The sequence below is a fragment of the Talpa occidentalis genome, unplaced genomic scaffold, assembly GCF_014898055.3.
Source record: "Talpa occidentalis isolate TD23 unplaced genomic scaffold, MPIMG_talOcc4v2.1 talOcc4.4, whole genome shotgun sequence".
NCBI lineage: Eukaryota > Metazoa > Chordata > Mammalia > Eulipotyphla > Talpidae > Talpa > Talpa occidentalis.
Window position 1 is genome coordinate 78837650 of NW_023604295.1, and position 22687 is coordinate 78860336.

Sequence of the window (22687 nt, forward strand, 5' to 3'; positions counted from 1 at the left end):
AAAAAATCTATGGTGATGGTTCATGGGTGAATTGGTGGTGGGAATTTTATGGAGGCTATACCTGAGAGGAGAATTCAAACATTGTACAAAAATGAACAATGTTGTAAAATATATTCATTCAATAATATGTATCTATATTTGTAGCAGAGAAGTATAATTAGGTGATCAATAAAAGGCTAGGAAAAACAGCACAATATTAGAATAAATTTATATGGAAAAGTAAAATGAAAATTCAATTTCAAGGAGAAAAAGAAGTAAAATAATGTTAGGTTATGAAAGAAGAGTTTGTTCATTTATTCCTCAAATGGATGATAGTGAGTATTAGTTAACTGTGATATAATACATTAAATACATTTAAAATAATGACCCCCCCAAAAAATCTAAATTTTCAGCACAATGATTTGCTGATTAATATATAAATGAACGAATGAAGAAATAAGTAGATAAACAAAAATGTAAATTCTCCAACAGTGTAGCAGAGCTATCCTTTTAGTATAAGTCAATGACTCCATTAAACATCATTCTTTTTCAATACACAAATGACTGATCATATAAAAACATCAGTTGTCATTTCCTATTTATTAAAATATTAGATTTTTTCAACTTTACTTTTATTCTCACCAATCTAGCTTTTCTTATTTATTAACTGTGTAAAAAGCCTGTTTCTTACTATTAACTGTGGAAAAGGCTGTTTCACCCTAAAGTACAATGTTCCTCAAAATTACTTATAAAAAAATTATCAGTGCTTGGCACAAAATACTTTTTTCAAGTGATATTTGTATGAAATGCATTTTTCCTTCTTTAATTGTGCCATAATTATAAGTAGGGCTATATAAATGAGACAAAAGCATTGGAAAGACTTTGAATCACATTTTTCAAAATTTGCCCAATAGATCGCCTTTTATGTTTCTCTAAATTAGAACATTGATCTTAATATCCATTTCATCAGTAAAAGACTTCTATTTTACTTACTTCCTTTCCATTTATCTTACTCCTTTGCAACATGCCTTCCTCTATAGATGCCATCAGCATTTATTTGTAATTTTATAATTTAACAATAAAATGACACGAGATTAACTGATGTTCAGGTCCTCTCTCACCCACTGCCAACTACATATTAATACAGTGAAGGTATTTGATCTTTTCATTGGGTGCTTGTGTTTCAGGGTAAATGGAGATAATCACTGCAGATACCTTATCTGAGTATCCCCGCCTTTGTATATGGAACTAACCCAAGGTCAGCAACAATGCGCTTTGACAATGTACACTCACCCACTTTAGGACCAAAATAAAAACCAGTATTTCTCTACTAAACAACTCCATGTAGATAGAAAAGGAGTCACATCAACTTGTCCACAGGCTGTAAAAAAAAAAATTGTTTTAGTTGTTTGTTTTTTTTTTTCAGCTATTCCTGACACATTCTTCAGCCAGCTGTAATGTATTCTTACTTAATTCACAGATTTATTTTGACCCTTCTCCAAGGTTAGATGTAATATAAGCACCTCAACATTGCAGCAATTGCAGTGTCCTGGAGAAGATTATTTGTGATAAATGAAAGCTAAGCAAGGGTCACCAGAACTCAACAGAAGAAAACATAACATCTCTTCTGTCAAAATGGAAAAAAAGCCTTTATTTAAGTGACATAACTAAATCTCTGGTTGTTAAACATCCTTTAGCAGATATTCCTTAAAACCATTTTTAAACCGTTACAATGACTTCAGCAAATGTTCATTCAAAATGCAAAAACTTTAGGTGTCTGTACTTCATTCTCTTACTCCTCCGCATCCCCCAGTCTCTGGTGTTGTTCAGAACTAACAGATTATAAAAATGTTATTTTTGCACTTGCCTTCTGTGATTTGCCATCTGATTAAATAAATGGGTGAGTTAAGCCATTACTTTCAACTCATTTATACGGTCCAGACATTATTGTTCTTCACCAAAAATGAGGAAAATCCTCATTCAGTTCCATCCTGCAAAACTGAGCAATCAGAGTGTCCCTTAATCTTCTGTGTCCACTTTCACAAGGAAGCAGAACAGAGACCACAGCACTTTATTCTTGAAGAAGAAAACTCCACTGTGACACTTAAGACGAACTACAAAATGAAATGAAACAGCCTCACAAGAGACTACCCTCCCTTCCGACATAAACTGTAATTTTGGGGGTTCCCAAAACCAACCTCATATTTAATAGTTTGTTAGGACTCAAAGAAATAACTAAAACCTACTTTATTAAAATCAGACCAGAAAGAAAGGCTTAGGGGGGAGTAGGTGGTAGCAAGAGTGGAGCTTCCTGTCCTTGCCTTAAGGAGTCAGAACACATCACTTTGCTGTCATCAATGAGTTACTTCACATGGACTGTGCAAATCAGGAAAGTTTATCTAAGTCTCAAGTTGGAGTTTTTTTGAGACCCTATTCCACAGACATGATTGACTAACTGGTTGATTACACACTTGGTTGATTTTGGGGTCCAACCCTTCTTGGAGTGAGCCACGCCACTACCTTACATCAAGTTGTTGCTCTTTCTTGTGTAGCAAGACCCCCAACCTAACACTAGCCAGCCCCACCAAATCATAATGTGATACTATCCAGTAACCCATAGCTTCCAGGCAAATAAAGATGGATGCTCCTATCAGAAATGATATTCAAAGGATTTAGAGATTACCACCTAGAAACCAAAGCCAAGGACAGCAGAAGGTTAAAATTACTTACTACACATCTTCATCTTCTCATAAGCCTTTGATGGGTCATTTATCTCAATAGTAAATATACCCATTATAGTTGTAACTATGCCCTTAAGCATTTTGAAGGACCAGGGAGACTTATTTAATAAAATAGAGATAAAAAAAGCTAATTTATGATAGAATATGTATGGAGGCAAGAATAGGAGTGTGATAGGTATAAAGTGCAGTACGATACCGGGTCAGAACCCCAAAGTTTGGCATAATATGCTAGTACAAATGAAGCAGGAACTATCTCATTCACTGGCAGTAATAAGAAGTAGACTGCCATTACCATCATTTGCTTGGGACAGGGCAGATACAAGGAATGCACTTCTGGATGGTAAGAGCATGAATAGTAGTAGACTGCATACTATATTTATATATATATATATACGCACACACACATACATATATACAAAAAACTATATACTACCCCAAAAGTTGTCCTATCTGCTGACTACCATAATACTGTCAATCATTTAAGTTCAATCAGTATTTCCACTATTGAAATACAATACGTAAAATCAGTAGTATCCATGAACACTTTAGTTTGACGAGTTTATTGGCAGGAACAATGGAACCAAATTCTTATGGATGAATGGGAAGAAGGAAAATATGAATTATGAAAACTGCATAAGGGTCTGAAAATAGAAAGGTAAAAATAAATCCCCAAACCCCACTCTGCCCTTTCTATTTCTTAACCTAGTTCAGTGTACACTGTGATCCAAAATAAAGGGTACTTAGGGCAAGCCTGGCCTATCCCCAGGAAGTTGTGGAAAAACACCATAAAACACCAGAGTTTATGATCTGGGTTGAAGTCTTTGCTCAGCTACTAAGAAGCTGTGATTGAGACAAATCAATTAAGTTATCTGAGTTTCTGTCACTTCGATTTTAATTCTGGAATAACATAAACTCCTTCACAGAATGAGTGTGAGCCTTAAATGAGATAGCATATGGAAAATCATTGTTAAATGTGTTTTTTTTAATACCATATAAATATGTTCTTATTAGTTGAGCAGATTGGGAAAATAGGCTTTTTTTTAATTTCCAATTTGAGAATATATATATATATATATATATATATATATATACACACACACACACATATGCATATATATATATACACTTTCCACAGAGAAATTATATACAATACTTAAAAATAATTTTTCCAAAATCAGTATTTCAACATACCCCATAAAAATGGATATATAGTTACGTGGATTTAAAATAAACAGAAATCTAGATAATCTTCTGAGGGAATCACAATATACATGAACACACTGAAGGTTATGAAAAGTCCTACAAAAATGAACACAATGTAAAGCTATTTAATATAGAATTTCCCAAAATTACTTGAATAAAGAAATTTTATTTTCTGTAATACTTCTTACAATCCAACAGAAACAGTGATTCAGAGAATGAATTTTGAGAAACCCATAAAGTAGATTATTCATGTTTGAAATATGTAATAACAAGGCACCATGTCTTGAACCTATTTACCAATAAGGAAATGGGGAAAAGCTACCCAGTACAAATGTTCCTGTTGAGAACAAGGTTTTAATCTGTACATCTAAATCATTACTTCGATTATCACTACTCTTCTCCCTTTAACTTACCTAGGATTTGACTTGATTTTTTCCTTTCTGCTGTCTTTCACATTGTCCCTTTCAGCAAAGGTGCATTTACATGACCCCCCAAAAATCCCATTACCAGGTAAACTAGGTTCAGGACTATCCTGTGTGGAGAATATCACCACGGAGACAGCAAACCTAGCAGGAGTTTTTTCTTGTTGCCTACTTCTACCTTTCAGATGCCAGATTCAGCATACTCATCGGAGAACACAGAATCTTGAAAAGTAGTTTTACTTTTCTTTACCCAACATGAAACACCTTAATCACCTAAGGGAGTATAATGATTAATTATCATTCTAATAGTAGTTTCTAACACTGACCAGCCTAAACTCTAGCACAGAACAGTAAATGCTCTATTTCATCTACAGCATTACTAGTAGCCTTTACGATAATTAAAGAATTAGTGGTTTCAAAAATAACTAAGAAATGAAGTTGCAGTGCCCAAACCAAGTGATAAATTCTAATGGCCTTTGTGGCGGTGATTTTGTTAGTGCCTTTCTAACATGATACGTCCAGAAATAAATGAGCTTGAGTAAAATCTCTCAACACTGACACACAAAAACATTCCATATATATTTCAAATTCAAATGGCAAGCAAAAACTCAGTTAAATTACTGCAAAAATTTAGTGAATGATACCGATTTCTGTTATAGAGCATGCTACCATTTCTCCTCCAGGATTTTTTCTAACTGTGTTGATCAAATTTCTTAAGAAAAAATAGAACTTAAGTGCTTAGTCAAAGGCAACTAAAGGCATTTTTATTGTTTTATTTAAAGATTTATTTATTTTTATATAAAAACCGGGATACAGTAGGCCAGATGTGTGGGAGGATGAGAGGATTCACCAAAGTAGAGTGGGGAACAGAACAGGCAGACTGAAGAAATACACTGCTGAGGGGAACAGCAAGCGTGACAGAAGAGGTTTGCTTTGCCATGTGGGATTCTCGCCGGCCACCTGGGATCGAAGCCATGCTGCTGAGGCTGCGGACAGCTTCACAGTGCTGCACTAAATCGCCTGCCTCACCGGGGAGGCCCTAAAGGCATTTTTAAGTTGTACTTAGAATTTGATAGTGTATGAGAAGTCTAATATATATTTGGGGGGAAAAGAAATGGATGCAAGCAAACTGTATGGTAGCTATATATTTAAAATATACTTTTACAGACCTCCCCAATGGTGCAGTGGTTGAGCGCAGCACTGTGAAGCTGTCCGCAGCCTCTGCAGCATGGCTTCAATCCCAGCTGGCCAGCAAGAATCCCACATGGCAAAGCAAACCTCTCCTGTCTCACCCGCTGCTCCCCTCAGCAGTGTATTTCTTCAGTATGCCTGTTCTGCTCCCACTCTGTCTCTGGTGAATTCTCTCTCCCTCCCACACATCTGGCCTGTATCCCAGTTCTTGTATAAATAAATAAATCTTAAAAAAAAATAAAATATATTTTTACACATAAAATGCCCATCTTAAAATCCTCAGTGTCACTATATACTCAAGGAATTGAGACCCACACTATTTAGATCGACAACAATGAATGTCATGGCCTCATGTTACATCTTAAGTCCACAACTCCGTAAGTTCAACCTGCTACCGTAACCTGGTTCCTCTACCCTTTTTAATGTCTTTCTGAGGACATTCATCACATTTTGATGGTTTGTTTTCTGGTCTCCATTACCACAATGTAGGCTTTCCAATAGCAGAGCTATGTAAATAGTAAAGTTCTTAAGCTTTAAAGATACATCACAGAGTGGTTAAAAGGATTCATTCAGGAGCCAGATTGCTAAGTCCACGCCCCGGCCTAATCATTGACCATATATATAATACTAGATAGGTATTTAACATCTTTGCTTCAGGTATGTCATCTGTTAAAGGGAACTAACAATTGCACTTACCTTACAGGATTATTGTTGAGTATTATGAGTCAATGTGCATAAGGCACTAGAAGAGCACCTGGCATGTGGAAAGACTAATTTATGAGCTAGCTGTTATTGTCATCATTACCCACCTTCAACATTTTCGAGTGCATCACTAAGTATATGCTGTAGAATCAAACAACATCAGATATACTAGGTAACTCTCCTCTAAGGTTTTAATATTTTCAATAATAGAAAACAGTTTTGCAGTCCTTTTATACTGCATCTTACAGTTCTAACACTAGCCATGCAAAGCACACCTGAAAGGGGATATTAGTAAAAGCACATCTAAAGCATCTATTTTAAAATCAATGTCAAAATAGCAAATCTTCTGCATGGATTCCCAATAGCAAGATGCCCATGTTCTGGGCTCAATGGAAGATGTCAGTTATTGCTTTACTTTCCTCATAAACAGGTTATCTGCTCCTTTATGGTCCCACCCCATGTCAAAACTGCTGTATCTTTCTGCCAAGTTATGTAAGGCAGAATGCATCCGCCTTGATATGGACTTGCTAGAACCCTGCTGAAGGGATCTGCATCTTTATGTTGTGAACATAATAACACTGAATTTACACTATCAACTCACGCTAAGAACGCATATCAACTTATCTCCATAATGTGACCTGCATTTCATTTCATACTATCTCGTACTAATGCTCATTTAGGATTGCAGATTAATAAGCGTGTTCAATTAATGGTTTTGCATTTTTCCAAATTAAATCTCCTTCCCACACTAATTTTATAATTCAATTAAAATAAGCCATTAAGTTGTCTTAGCATGATTTGTTCTCTATAAACCCCCTGCCATTTTCCCCCCATTTTCATTGTTTCAGTAGGCCTACTGCTGGAATGAAACTGTGGATAAAAAGAAAACGTTTCTTAAATTTCCTATATTAGTTTGCAGGGATGCTGTAACAAAGTACCACAAACTGAGTGGTTGAAACAACAGAAATCTCTTTATCTCACAGTTCTAGAAGGTAAAAATCTGAGGTTAAGGGGTCAGCATGGTTGCTTCATTTTGAGGACAGCAAGGAAAAATCTTTTCCATGTCTCTCTTCTATCTTCTGGTAGTGTACTGGCAATTCTTGGCATCCCTTAGCTTGCAGATGCATCACCCTGATGTCTGCCTTCATCTCCCCATGCTATTATCCCTGTGTACATGCCTCTGTGGCCCGATTTTCCCTCTCATGAGGACACCAGGCATATTGGACTTAGTGGCCCATCCCACTTCAATATGAGCATAACTTAGCTAATTGCATCTGCAGCAACTTTACTTCCAAATATGGTTAAATTCCAATGGAGGGTACAATTTCGATACATGAATTAGTGCAGGGTGGGTGTAGAAAAGCACACAATTCAACCTATACCACCACTTGGAAAATTCAAAATGCTCTTGGGCACATGCTACTATTAAGAAAATCCTTAGTTCCAACCTTCCATCCCTATAGAACATATATATGCGAAGAACCTGCTAGATTCCTTGACTAGAACATACTGATTGATTCAAAATCATACCTTTGACACAACAGTCAAGTGTGCTTATATTTCCCACAGGAAGAAAGAAGCAAAGCAATAGTAGAGCCTTTCCCCTTTTACTCTGTACACTTCCCCTAAGTATTCTCAGAGAATCTGCAGATGACAAAATGAAGGAATGCATAAATAAGGCTATCAAACTTACATGCATGATCTCATATGACTCACAGATAACAACCTAGCAGACAGATAATTATGTCAAGTATTATTACAAGGGACCATGATTTAAAAGCTAAGTTTGCAGGCTTCGGAGTCTTTACTTAGTTATTTGTCCATGGACATGTTGGCATGCTTCAATCAGTTATAAAAGTAGGGCAAATGAGAGTATTCAACTCATAGACTTGAAAGGATTAATAATTTAATCCATATACATTATTTAGAGTAGTGCCTAGTAGTTGGTTGTTGCTTAGGAAAATTGGAGCTATTATTATTATTTTAAAATTGATGGCACTGAGGATCATACAAAATGACTTTCTCCAAAATAATGCAAGTGGTCAGTGACGAGACCTATCCTTTCCCTTCCCAAAACTTCTAAAGATTTTCCATGTTACCAGAAAGTATTCCAGCAGCATTTCATTTAATGTCTATAAATATATACTTTGAAGTCATGGAAATATTTGAGAATGCTGGCATAAGTATAGAGTACTGAGCAGTACTGATGTATTCTCAAGAAATCCCAACTGTTAGATTGACCACACAAAGAAATAAAGGTCAACTCCTATTAAAAACCTACCAATTACCACTTCTAGGTGAGGTTCTGGAATAGCTTGTTTGCTGGACCAAGAAAAACTAAGGCCCTAGTGCCTTAGACATAAGCAAAGCTATACTTTTCCATGCCTCATGTGTATTTCTTAATGCAACCAAGAAAACTACTTATATTATTATTATCATTATCATTATTATTATCCCTTGAATTTTCTGTGCCTTTCATGTCTCTGGGAAATATCCCAATCCTTGACCAACTTCACAGTATTATTCTGTTGATGTTTAAGAATAAGTTGCATTTTGTATTTTCAAACCATCTGAGAAACGCTTCATTATCTCCTCATATGACACTGATGGGCCCTGTCCTGTTTTTCTTCAGGACAGAATCTTCCTATATCATAATAGCACTTGTGAGCTACATTGTTTTCAAAGAATTCCTGGTCTCTCATCTCCACCACACTAAGGATACTACATTTTTTTCAGTATCTACAATACACACATACACAAAGGTGTATAAATATTTACTGACCAACTGGAAGAGTACCAGAAGAATGACTGACTGGATGAATACAATAGATGAATAAAAGAGACAAAAAGATCTCACCCAAATTATCATCCAACTATTAAGCTCATTATATAATCTAATTTGACTTGAGACCAGAGAAAGGGAAGATGAAATCAGTGATAAGAAGAAATGTTGTAACTTTGTATATGATATTAATCAGCTAATGAAGCTCCAAGTTTCTGCCTAGATCCATAGAATTAAAAAAGAGAAAATTTCACCACCAGCTATCTAGATTGATTTGCATGTGTTCAAATCTTCAAAGTATTCCCTTTGATTCCTTTAATCAATAGCTATTTTAGAAAGCTCTTCATTACTTCCTAATTGTCCAAATTCATTTTCTTCATTTTTTTTCTTATTAGAGAGATATTTTTCAAATGAGTTAAGTAGATGAGCAATTTTAGAATCATTATTAACTCCAAGCGTATCTCTCAGTTATTAGCATGCCCCTTCTCTCTCGAGGACTAAATTCTTTACTCCATTTTAAAAGGCCATCTGGTTCATTTAAAAGACTTCTTTCTTCTCATACATCCCAAATCTTAGCATATTTACCCTATGCTAAGAGGAATCCATGTTTACAATAACCCTAATCCTAGCTTCCTTATTACATTTCGAGTTTGGGATGAAGATGCAAGTAATTCCCTATTAACAAGTCAAAAAATATGTTAGTAGCATATACCTAGATTTTAATTCATCCCAACCAAGTAAACTGGTAAAGTCATAACCAGGGCCCAAAACACATTTTCCAAATAATTTAGATGAATATTTTTAACTTAAAGTGTATTAAAGTTAAAAATGCACATATTCCTAGCTACAACAATCCCACTGCTGGTATCTGTGTCACAGAAATAAAAACATCATGTATCTCAATACTGACTGTTGTGGCAAAAATAGTGGAACAAAATGAATGTCCATCCATAAAAGTGTGGCTTAAAATTTATGGTACATCAACATCATGGGTGATTAAGCAGCTATTTTTATGTGAATACATGAGCACGGAGAAAAAATATAAATGAGTATTCAGTAGGTGGTTGTTACTGTGGAGGGGAGAGGAAGTTGAAGGGGGAAGAAGAGAGGCAGAAGGGAGGAGGAAGATAAAAAGGAGAGGTATTCACTATAAAACAATGTAGAGACTCTAAATTGATTTATGCAAAATTATATAGTGCATACGACTATGAAGAAATAGAAAAGAGTATCCTCACATACTGAGGGCAACAGAACTATAAGCTTTTATACTCTTGAATTGCATACTCTGCTAATTATTTATATTGATTTTTAAATTGAATTTTTATCACTTGAATTATAGCTTATATCATTTGAAAAATATCAAACTTATTTTCATTGTGACCGCTCCCTCTTTTCATGGTGATATTGAGAGAAAGGAAAGAGAGAGAGGGAGAAACAAAGAAAGACAGAGAGAATGGGTCAGCTGTCAGTAACTATGTACTCATACATAAGAACTGGAATCTACCTACTAGATAAAGAGAGGTTATAGGTAGCGCCGCCAAGCTATAATCAACCACTTGACAGAGTAGGTGACCTATCATTCATATTCTTTTTAAAAAAGACAATATTTGATGATTTTAATTTTCAATCCACATTCAAGACCCAGCTAATGACCTTTCTTACTAACTGGGTGAATCCCTGTTTGCCCAAATGTTTGATTTCCTAGGAAATCTTCAAAATCTTCCATAAAATCTCTCCTAAATTTATATACTTTGTGAAAGCTCATTTGCTAGATGAAATATAACACTGTGTAGGAGACTTGAACTCCTACTTTAGCTTGTATATGCCTCAGAATTTATCAGTGTTCCTTTTTCAATTCAACAGGATTTCTACAGTGAGAGATGGAAAGTTATCACAATCTGAGGATAACACACCAGAACAATCATGCTGAACAATGCAATGCAGCCTCCTGAAAGGTGTTTTGTATAGTTGGTTATCTCACATGGTGATGGAACTCTTTGGTATATAAAAGAGCTTGTGGAAAAGACACAACAACTCTGCTTTTATTTAAAATATTTCTACATTTTCAACAACCCAAAATTGAAAAATAAAATATCTAGCTGCTTATATTTCAGAAAGCATTGTAATTGCTTTGGTAAATAAAAGTTGTTAGGAAGTTGGCATAATCAAAAGATTCAAGTACTGTTACAGATAATAAAGAATAAATTAATCCAGGTACAAATTCAAGGCCAGTATCATTATCATATGTCTTTTTAATTACCTTTCCCCTAAGGGCCTTGATGCTTTGCAAGATTTGTTCTACCAAACAGATGAATTAATAAAGTAAAATCTAATTATTATTTTTTTAACTCTTAATAAATCAATGACATGTGTAATTGCCGATCACAGCTACTGATCAAGATGAGGAAACCCAGAGTTGCCCATGTATTAGAAACAATTTATTCAGTGGCAAATAATTTCTTATTATGGAATAATGTGTAATTTCTATTTGCTTTTTAAACTAATGGAAACAACTGAAGATACACCCCAGAGCTCATAATGCACACTGACCTCTGTTTCAGATCAGTGTACCTTAGTCACGGAATACATTGGTGTGAGAAATCAACTGTATTTTAATTCAAAATTTGTTTTTTTTTTTAAAGTCAAACAACCCCCCCCCAAAAAAAAGTATTATCAGGATTAATTTACTTACAAGAAGAATAGCTTTGAGGTGACCCATGAAAAATATTAAACTTAAACTGTGCCGAGGGCAGGAAGACATATGGACATGAGTGATGAGCTCTCGGCTGCTTGCAATTTCACTTACAAAGATTCAGGTAATGGTTAAAAGAGAGTAAACATAACAGCAGAAGAAAAAGAATAAATTATTTTTTCATTAGCTTTTTACACACATTTCTTTAAACTCTCTAAGATAGAGGGTGTTTCATTTTTCCCACTCTAAAAAGATAAATGCAGATCTGTGAATCATCTGTGGAAACTAGCATGAGATGATCAAGTTAAAACAAATCCTTTGAAAGCACCTGATCTTATGGAAGATGTATTAAAGGATAATCATTCTAAAACCTCTGTGCAACGTACATCTTAAATGCACAGGTCCAAAACTAACAGTCAATAAAGTTCCAACAAGATTGAGATTTGAAACTGAGAATCACACAAATGTTGGGATTTTTAAATTTATTTTTAATAAATGGCATGAAAGTAGTAAATATCACATCATAAAAAATTATGCTATTAATTCCCACTTTGATCATTCACAAACCATAAAGATTTCAAAGAAGACAACTATACCAGCAATTTCAGACCACGGCGTCATTGACGAGTTAACGTCTGAAGTGAGAATAAAGTTCTCTTATTAAGCTGCTATTTCCTTACAAAATAGACCACTTTGTAGGAATGCCATTTGAACTCTTGTAGTGAATAATTACAACTAAACTACAAGCATATTTTCACAATGCTCAGTACACTTTAGATTGTAGACTTGTGCTTAGCAGCCCATTTTAAAAGCTCATAAATCCATAGAGGAATAAACCTGACATTAGTCTGAATCGACAAAATTGACTGCCCCCTAAAAGCAAAGCAGACAGTTCCAAATCAGAATAAAACGTTCTTGTTAGTGACTCACCGTATTGACAGTGAGGTCCCTGGAAACCCTCTGAGCACTTGCACTGCTGGGCTTCACCATTCAAGCACCTTCTTCCATTGAAACAAGGTTCCATTGCTGAGACAGCTGAAAGGAAGAAGGTGGGAGAACAGAGTTGAGGAAAAGAAAGGAAATCCTCAATGTAAGCACACAACTAATGTAAATACAATCTAGAAATTTCCATCAGTCCTCCATAGCAAGGTTAAACCGTGCTGTCATTATAAGTGAAGGCCTTGCTCTCTAAAACCTTGTAGAACTCTATGCAGAAGAATCTGCATCACCTGGAAGCTTGTTAAAATACAGAATCTCAGCCCCCACCCCAGACCTACAAATTAGAATCCACATATTAACAAGATACTAGGTGATGTGTGTTTACATTCAAGTTTGAGTAACACTAACATAAAAGAACTCCCTGGATAAGGTGATCATAAGGTGGCCAAAACAATCTAAAATCAAGCAAGAAACACTAATATTTACCAGAGGCAAAGACTGATAGGAGTCATACAATATAAAGAATTCATCTCCTGTTCTTTATTTCTCAGGTGTTCATAAGGTAGGTGAAACAAGATCAAGACCAGATGTTTTTTGGGTTTTTTTAAAGATTTATTTATTTATTTATTTATACAAGCACTGGGTACAGTCAGAAGCACGGGAGGGTGAGAGAATTCACCAGAGCCAGGGCGGGGAACAAAACAGGCAGACTGACGAAATACAATGCTGAGGGGAGCAGCAGGCGCACCATGTGGGACCCTCACTGGGGGCCGGGGCAGAGGCTGTGGGCAGCTTCGCAGCCCAGCTTTTAACCACTGCACCACCAAGGGAGGTCCGAGACCAGATGTTTTCATTGAGCTAAGACTAGACAGCTTCAGTGGCCCAGCATTGCCTGCAAATACACAGTGACCCTGATGCCACTGAAGACAATGTCTGCTTAACATGGGAAGCCTCAGGCAACATCACTGAGATAGTCTGAGAACAGTAAGCACACTGGGGAAGGAGGCAGACTGCAGTCAAACCCCTCAAGGTATGGGGTAGCAAGAGAGATGAATTGTGTTGTGGCGCTGCATTGATTGCAACACGCGGAAGCATTTTAAGTAACTTGGTAATAACCATAAACACACAGGTAAAGGAGTTACTAAATGGAGCCATTTCTCCTGGCATGTATGAACTATATAATGCCACTACATCTGCTACTTGAAACCTGTCAAACATATTCCAAAGATTCTGGAATGCCCTCATCAGAGGTTTGTAAAAAGACTGCAGACCTCATCTTAAAAAGTAAATGGCCTCCAGAGTTCTGCAATTAATCATGACAAGCACAAGTTGAGAAATCGCATTTAGATTTAGTATAGTGATTTCCCTCCAGACTTTTGAATCAACTGTGTATTACAAACTTGATGATACGGAAGGGGCAAACAGGAAAGGGGGATGGAAGTCAAGGTATAACGTGCCTGGCTTTAAATAAATGGTCTTTTTTTAAAAAAAGAGACAAAATATAAAGCAGCAGTTCTGTGGTCCTGAATGTTGACCTATCATTAGAAACACTTAACAGAAAGGCTTTTTATGCATTTTTTAACATGTCATGTGTGAATTTTCAGTCCAGAGAGATGCTTTGAATCCTAGGTAATTCTAATGACAGCTAAAACTTGGCAGGCATGATATGACTGAAGTCCCAAACACAGCAAAGTCATTAGTTCTAGTGACAGAGAGTTAGACAGAAAGAATTATAACTTACAGTGCAGGCAGCCAGGCTCTTCTGCCCGCCGGCTCCAACCAGGGCAGCACCTGTAGAAGGTCTGCTGCTCTATGCTGTATGTCTGTCTGTAGATGGTATAGTACCTGGTCCTGAGAAACACAGGAACCTAGATCAGTAATGCTTCCCCTTAGGGCAAAGCGACCACCTTAAACCTACCACAAAATTCTTCCTCTAACCCAAACCCTGCCATTTGTACACACACCCCCTCACTACACAAGCAACCAAATTCCATATAGGCAGGTATAGTTTAAAGAAAATTAACATGGACCCCCATGTTCTATGTATAAACTATACTAAAGATCACCCCAACTATAAAGAAAGAAATGCAAAATTATAAAAAGAAATGAAATCTTGAAGGATAAGGTATATATTCTTCAGTTTCACATTTAAGTTCCTTCATATATTAGCCCCATTATAGCATGCATTCGCAAGTGATAATAACATCCACAAGGGGGCGACGATGGGATACTGGGTAGGAGGGGTGAAATAAATCTGAACACAGCTTGTGCTCCTACAACGAAGCACCCTACATAAACAAATATTAAGCATATCTGTGGCGCTAAAAGCTCATGGGAAAGGAGAATTACTAAAATGAAAATGTTTGAAACAACTCCTTTGGACCCCAACGAACAAAAGTTTGAAAACATTACACAATTATTAATGGGAACCTCACAATTTCCCATAATACCAAACATCCCTACACAAACTAATTTCCTTTCTATCAAAATCAATGTCATATTTATTCTTTATTATGAAAATATTAACATATTCTCCCCCCTTCATTCTTCAGGACCCCAAACCACATTTCAAAGGCAATTTCAAGTTCCATTTCCTCCAACTTTCTTTTCTCACCATGTATATCTATGGGTGACTTGGTGGTGGGTGTGATGTGGTAGCTTTCACATAAAAGTTGTGGCCCTATAGTTCTAATCATACTATGCTATAAACCAATGATATTTGAAAAGAAAAAATAAATGTGTTTTCAGTTAATCCTCATGATATGCATGCCAGATCTTATTTTCTAACTTCACAGACTAAAACATAGAGAAATGTAGGGACTTTGCTTACATTCACACAGCTATTAAGATCCAGGGAAATTTTTCTGATTTAAATTTCCTTTCAAGTTCCTGACTGTAGACCAAGCAAGACTATCTATATGAAGTTTTACATACACACATGCACCTATGATGTATATGTGAGTATAGGCAATTATAATTGATTTCATTTTATAATTTTATTTACCATTTAATCTATATTATCAGTGTTCTGCTATTTCTGTACAAAGGCAAACCAGTTATTTAAAAATGTACCAACTTTCATTTGGCAATAGTAAGAATAATAATAACAATATTTTCATATACCTAGAACTATACTTTTTTCCCCACTTTATCCTGATTCTAGAGTCAGCTGATTCATTTACACAAAATGTACACATTAGCAATTATTTGTACTAAATAGTACATATACTTTCTATAAAACTATTTTAAAACTGAAAAATAATCTGGATGAAGCCTTGAATCTTAGAAACTTGCTTTCCTCACATCTTCCAGCCTGCTGAGTTAGTCCTAATTCAAAGACCATAATAAACTTACACCAGTTCTAGGTTTCAGCATGTTACAAGAGAATGAGGGGCAAGTCAGACACTGGTTCACAAATGTAGCTACACTGATTCAAGTTATGTGAATTCTAGCAAACCAGCACAATTATCTCTTGGTCCTATCAATCAATCTTCTGATCTTCAGCTTTCAAAAGTCTATCATGTCATGAGGTAAAATTAGTGCATCTAATCCAAAAGAACTCACTCATAAATAAAATTTAATGTAAAGCAATAACATAGGTTGTCTCTGAAGGAAAAAGATAACTCTGAAAGTTGCTGGTGAGCATAATATATGCTCACTTGGGCCTCCCTGGTGGCGCAGGCGGTTGAGCGCAGCGCTGTGAAGCTGTCCGCAGCCTCTGCAGTGCGGGTTCGATCCCCGCCAGCCAGCGAGGGTCCCACACAGAGAGGCAGATCTCTCCTGTCTCGCCCGTTGCTCCTCTCAGCAGCGTATTTCATCAGTCTGCCTGTTCTGTTCCCCGCTCTGTCTCTGGTCAATCTTCTCACCCTCCCGCGCATCTGGCCTGTACCCCGGTTCTTGCATAAATAAAATAAATATTAAAAAAAATATGCTCACTTACTTAGTCATAGAATTATCTTCTAAAATTTCTTGGCTAAAATATTTACATGCAGTTGAGACTTTTGGTTTGGATTTTTAGTAATCACAAGGAGTAGCAGAAATACATTACCTTCTCTCGTAACCCACGCACCATCCTGAGCCGGGGCAGCCCTGTTTCCAAAGCTTGGCTGTCTGCGTGAATGCCTGCACACACGGATGTGGAAGGCCCACCACCATCAGCTGCTGTTCTTTGCAAACGTTTGGCCTTGGGGGGAAAAAAAAAAAAGAGTAGAACATAGTAAAAAATATATACTTTTTTTTTCTGTTTTATACATAAATCATTTATTTTTCCATTTTCCACAAGACGCTTGTGGTGACTTATGAAAATCCATTCAGTGATAAAAATACAACATAAAAAAAATTAAATTCTAGTCTAGGAAAAGTAAGAATAAATTTTTAAAACAAGGATACAGTTATAAGACAATATCAAAGTCATCAGTTTCTATGTGCTTCGAAAAACTGAACTATAATACAAAGCAAGTTCTGAGCTCTTTCACAACCAACAGAAACAGAATTACATGATCCCCCATTTCCTTGAAGAAAAGGCAGACTGATTAAACAAAAAAGTTAAATTTTTCCTGGAAAGTTTTCCCAAACAATATTACCCATTGGCACATAATTTTCACATATAATGCTTATCGAACACAAATATTTCACAACCAATACCAGTACATTAACGTTTCCTTATAGAAAGTTTATACAAGTTTACAGAGATTTACCAAGCAAATTATCTTTATGTTTTACATATGTGGGGCGAGCTAACACTGACAATTTGGAATATCTGAAATTTTGTTATAATCTTTTATAATTTGAAGAATGATTTACTTAGGGATTAGCCCATAATAATTGTTTTTATTGAAAGCAATACTAATTATAAGAACAAATTGGTCCAAATGCTCACACTTTTCATGCACTCATTCTGTTACATGCATGACCACTGGAGTCAGACACTGATGTCCTTATCTTTGGGAAACTTACTATCAGTCTGGCTTATTATCCATATTCATAACCTGTTGAAAATAGAAATCATTTCTGATTCAAGAAATGTTGTGCTCCCTAAATAATTCGGTGAACTTTTCCAGTTATATTATGATAATAATGATAAAAATAGTAATTTCATACTAACATCAGTTATATCACCCCTCTATAGCTTGCAGTACCACGTTGCGATCACCTATTTCTATGGTCTTATTAAATTTCACCATCTGATTTCACTTACAGCCCAATTCTCACTTTCAGATATATTTTTGAAAAGTGATGTTTTGGGATGTTAACTTCACCTAAACTGAATAAAAGTCATGTTGAACTTATTATTTATGAGTTTGCATAGCACATTTTTAATGGTTTAGATAAATACTGTAATGAACACATGTGACTAATGCACATAGGTTGGGAATCTATAAAAATCATAAGTAATTGGATACTATGTCTAAATAAAACCTTAGCTTTTAGATACTTCACATTGGGGTATCAGCAAACTGTCTATACCTACACCTTTAATGTGAGTTTACATGGTTTTTTGTTTTGGTTTTTTGGGTTTTTTTGTGAAAAAACTAGAGCCAGTTAGAATAAGCTCACTGTAACTTTGTTTTTTCAGTCAATATTTTGAAAACTTATACTCCCTCCAGCCTTCAACTCCATTTTGTGACTTATCCTTCCTCTATTATCACATCCACCTACCCATCTATACATTGATCTACCCACCTATGCATTAGTTCACCCATCCATCCATTTATGCATCAATCCATCAGATACTTGCTAGCACCTTCATGTGCCAGAACCATTTCCCCAAAAAGGATTTGAGAATATGTAGTTTATATGGAAGGTGCAGAAAACATATGTAAGGGGATGGTAAAATGAGACAGGGAAGGAGAGCTAGCTAATAAATAGGTATAGTAAAGATCCAGTAAGAACTTTAGATGACTAGCCTTCCCCAAAAGTTGAGGGAATCTAGATATTTGTATACTGATCTCTGTCAGTGATTTGCTGGGGGGCTGCTGCTTCTCTAGCATTTCAGGGTGAAGTACAGTCAGGCAGAGTCAGCTTCCAGAAGTCAAATAAATAAAATCTCATCTTAGCCAAAGTCCTTAGGCAAAGAAATGCAAATGATGGCAGATAAAGAAGAGGGGATATGGGTACTGTACTGATAGTTTCAGGTATAGGAGGCACAAAAGAAAGACAGCTTAGGACCTCCCTGGTGGTGCAAGGGGTTTAAGATGCAACCTATCAAGCTATCCACAACCACTGCAGCAACAGTTTGATACCCGGCCAGGTTGCTGCAACAGACCTCTCCTGACTCGCCCACTGCTCCCCTCAGCAGTGTATTTCAGTCAATCTGCCTGTTCTGTTCCCCGCTCTGTCTCTGATGAATCCTATCACCCCCCACACCTCTGGCCTGTACCCCAGTTCTTGTATGCATCAATCAATCTTTTTTAAAAAGGCAGCTTAAATCACTTTGCATTAAGAACTGAAATCAAATAAAGAAAGGGCATAAATAAAAGCACCTAAATAAACATAAAATGTGAAGTGCTAAGAAAGCAGTCAAGGGGCTGAAACAGGTAGGAAAGATTTTACTGAAGATGTGACACTGTGACCTGAAAGGGGAAGAGAAGCCAGTGAGAGAAGAAGCATGGAATATTATTCAGGTGGAAGAAATAGGGTGAACAGAGGTTTTAAAAGGGGAAGTTGCTTGCCTCCAGAGATCTGAAAGATGGACAAATTGTCTCAAATGAAGAGATGCTCAGTGTGGCAGACAGGGCCTTTCAGCCTGAGAAGTTTGATTTTTAACCTCAAGGCACAGGAAGCCATAGAAGATTTATTGATTTCTGGCTCTGTTTCCTTCAGCCATCTGAGGTACAGGCATGTAATGCTGTCTCTCTGATATAAACTGCAGCTCCCTTCCTTAAGAGCAACATAAGTTAGCTCATGGGCAATACAATAAAAGCCTGGCCCAATCCAGCCAGCCTGTTCCACAAGTTCTACCTTGAGATTGTCCTGATTCTTACAAAGAATAAAAGCACCATAGGAAACCTACCTTTAAAGAGAGCCAAAGCCAAAACCTGAAGTAACAGTGATCAAGGAAAAGTACAGAACAAATTTTATGCATCACATTGTTTTAGAATAAATTATCTACAAAATATGTAATCCAGATTGTCACCAATAATATCTCTCTTTACATAATAAGAAATGTTAATGTCACTTTAAAATTTCATATATTACATTACTAAACCATAGTTAACAATTAGTTTTGGCTAAGATGAGATTTTATTTTGCATTCTATCACGGGGGATGTTTTGGTAAAGCGGCATCTTTCTTGACCCCCAACACACACATGCTAATTAAAGTGAGTCACTTGGTTATTTCACTAGTGTCCTGAGTACATTTAGTCGAAAATAATCTAAATCCTTTACTATGAAGCCTATAAATGCGAATAGTAAAAAGTCTGAGTAATTGAAGAATATAGAAAAATCAAACTTGTTCCTGATATGCTTCCAGATATAACCACTGGTAATCATCAGCTATATTCATATGCAATTATTTCTGGATCCCACAAATATATTTTTGCATAAATAGGAGCACTTGAATAACAAATATTTAAATAATAAGCTCTTTTTTTAATTCAGCAACAATAAGGTATACATATTTTTCATTTCAAAATACACAGATTTATTTTAAATCATTTGTTTAATTCCAAAATATGGAATTACCATTATAATAGGATAAATTTAGCCAACACCCTATTGATATTTAGTTGTTTCTAATAGTTTGCAATATAAACAACTCTGATGTCAGACCTCTTATATAAACAACTGAATTACAGATTCATTTTTTCTTCTTAAATTTTTATTATTAATTTTTGCCCTGATATCCTTTTGCTCTAGTTTTCTTTTTTTATTCTCTCTCTTACATGTTTTAGACTTTCTCAAGTATGTCAGGTTTTCATTGCTTGCTCAGTGCATGAGGTTCCAGAAACTGGTTGGGAGCCATGTGTGATAGACTCACTGTCAAGTGATTGGGGTGAATTTTTTTTTTCAGTTCTTTAATGTAAGTGTATAAAATCTGATTTTTAGGGACATTCAGTTTTTCCAGAAAAGTGTCCCACTCTTCTACCTGGGGAAGTAAATACCTTGTAGCTAATGCTTGGGGACCAGACAGAGGAAAGGCATCCTGTCATTTTCACCCCTTACCAACTCCCCAACAGTGCCAATCAGGACCCCTTCTAAAGATTCTCTGGTTCTTGATCACCAAGGGTAAGAATATATTCAATTGTTACATACAGTATTTCAAACACCTCCACCTCTAATTGCACATATCTCACCTGTGCACTCCTTTACTTCACTCTAAAAGATAAATGTTGACCCTCTCCAGGGTTCCACATGAAAGTCGAACAAGCCCATCAGAATAGTATAAAGAATACATCAAAATGGGCCTCCCCGGTGGCACAGTGGTTGAGCACTGGGTTGCGAAGCTGCCCGCAGCCTCTGCGGCACTGGTTCGATCCCTGGCTGCTCCCCGGCCACCGGAGGAGGGTCCCACATGGCGCGCAGACCTCTCCTGCCACCGGCTGCTCCCCTCAGCAGTGTACTTCAGTCCTTCTGCCTGCTCTGCTCCCCACTCTGGCTCTGGTGAATTCTCTCACCCTCCCGCGCTTCTGACTGTACCCAGTGCATGTATAAACAAAACAAACTAACAAATAAAATAAATAAATAAATAAAACATGCCTCTATTAAAAAAAAAAGCATAAAAATATAAAATGTTTAAAAAAAAAAAAGAATACATCAAAATCAAAGTATCTGATACAGATGCAAAAAGAAATCATATCTGAGCTTCCACTATCTGAATAAAGTAGAGCTTTACAATAATCATCTTTCACAAATGCCCCTCCCCACGCTCCACCACCATGCCAGGTAAATCTCTAGTTGAGGTGGCAATTGACCTTGTGCACTGGAACAGCCCAAAGCAAATCTGTGTAAACAAATATCGTCAGAACCTTTCATCTTTTTAAGCTCTAAACTCTCTCTGATCAAGCAGTGTATAAGCCCTTATCCCTAAATGTTCAGGGAGCTGCTCTCTATAGAGAGCTCTTGCATGCTTAAGTAATAAACTCTTCTCCTGTTAATCTTTCTGTTGTCAATTAATGCCCAGGACTCCACGCATTCAAACTGAAGTTGGTAGATGAAAAGATTTTCCTCCCAACATTTTTGACAACAAGGCTAGTAAAAATGCCTCAACACACTCTGGAAACTGTAGCTGAGATCTCTAATCTCTGACCAAGTTGGCAAAGGAAGCTTTCTTATTAGCCAGATCTTTGCTTGGAGTCCAGTTGAGCGAAGTTGGTAAGAATTTTCATATAAGAATTTCAAAAATTGGACCTCCCCTGGTAGCGCAGCGGTTGAGCGCTGGGCTGTGAAGCTGCCCGCAGCCTCTGCAGGGCCAGTTCAATCCCGGACACCAGTGAGGGTCCCACATGGCACGCAGACCTCTCCTGCCCCGCCCGCTGCTCCCCTCAGCAGTGTACTTCATCAGTCTGTCTGTTCTGTTCCCCCCTCTGGCTCTGGTGAATTCTCTCACCCTCCCGCGCTTCTGACTGTACCCAGTGTTTGTATAAATAAATAAATAAATCTTTAAAAAAAAATTGTGCTAGAAAAATTGGACAACTACACACAAACAATGAAACTAGATCCCTATCTCACATCATACACAAAATTCAATTAAAATGAAAGGCTGGATGCAAGAGTAGAAATCTTAAAACTCATAGAAGATAATATAGGCAAAACACTCTGTGATATAGGCTTCAAAAATGTCTTTGTTGATTCATATTTAACAAGGAAAATAAAGAGAATATAAATAATTGGAACTACATCAAACTAAAAAGTTTTGAACAGTGAAACAAACTCTCACTAAAATAAAAACACACCCGGACCTCCCGGTGGTGCAGGCGGCTGAGCACAGTGCTGTGAAGCTGTCTGCAGCCTCTGCAGTGCCAGTTCAATCCCCACCAGCCTCAGAGCAACCCACATAGCAAGCATACTTCTCCTGTCTTTCCCACTCCTCCCCT

The 22687-nt window shown here is 36.6% G+C and overlaps 1 protein-coding gene across 1 annotated transcript in view; it reads right to left on the minus strand.

Annotated features, from left to right (window-relative positions):
• LOC119257643 (EGF-like and EMI domain-containing protein 1) overlaps positions 1-22687 on the minus strand; it is an 879693-nt gene that overhangs the window by 555596 nt on the left and 301410 nt on the right. The window contains exons 3-5 of the mRNA XM_037525743.2: positions 16700-16834; positions 14393-14502; positions 12643-12747 (exon numbers count right to left, since the gene is read on the minus strand). Of these exons, the coding sequence (XP_037381640.2) occupies positions 12643-12747; positions 14393-14502; positions 16700-16834 (350 nt within the window). The remainder of the gene's footprint in view (positions 1-12642; positions 12748-14392; positions 14503-16699; positions 16835-22687) is intronic.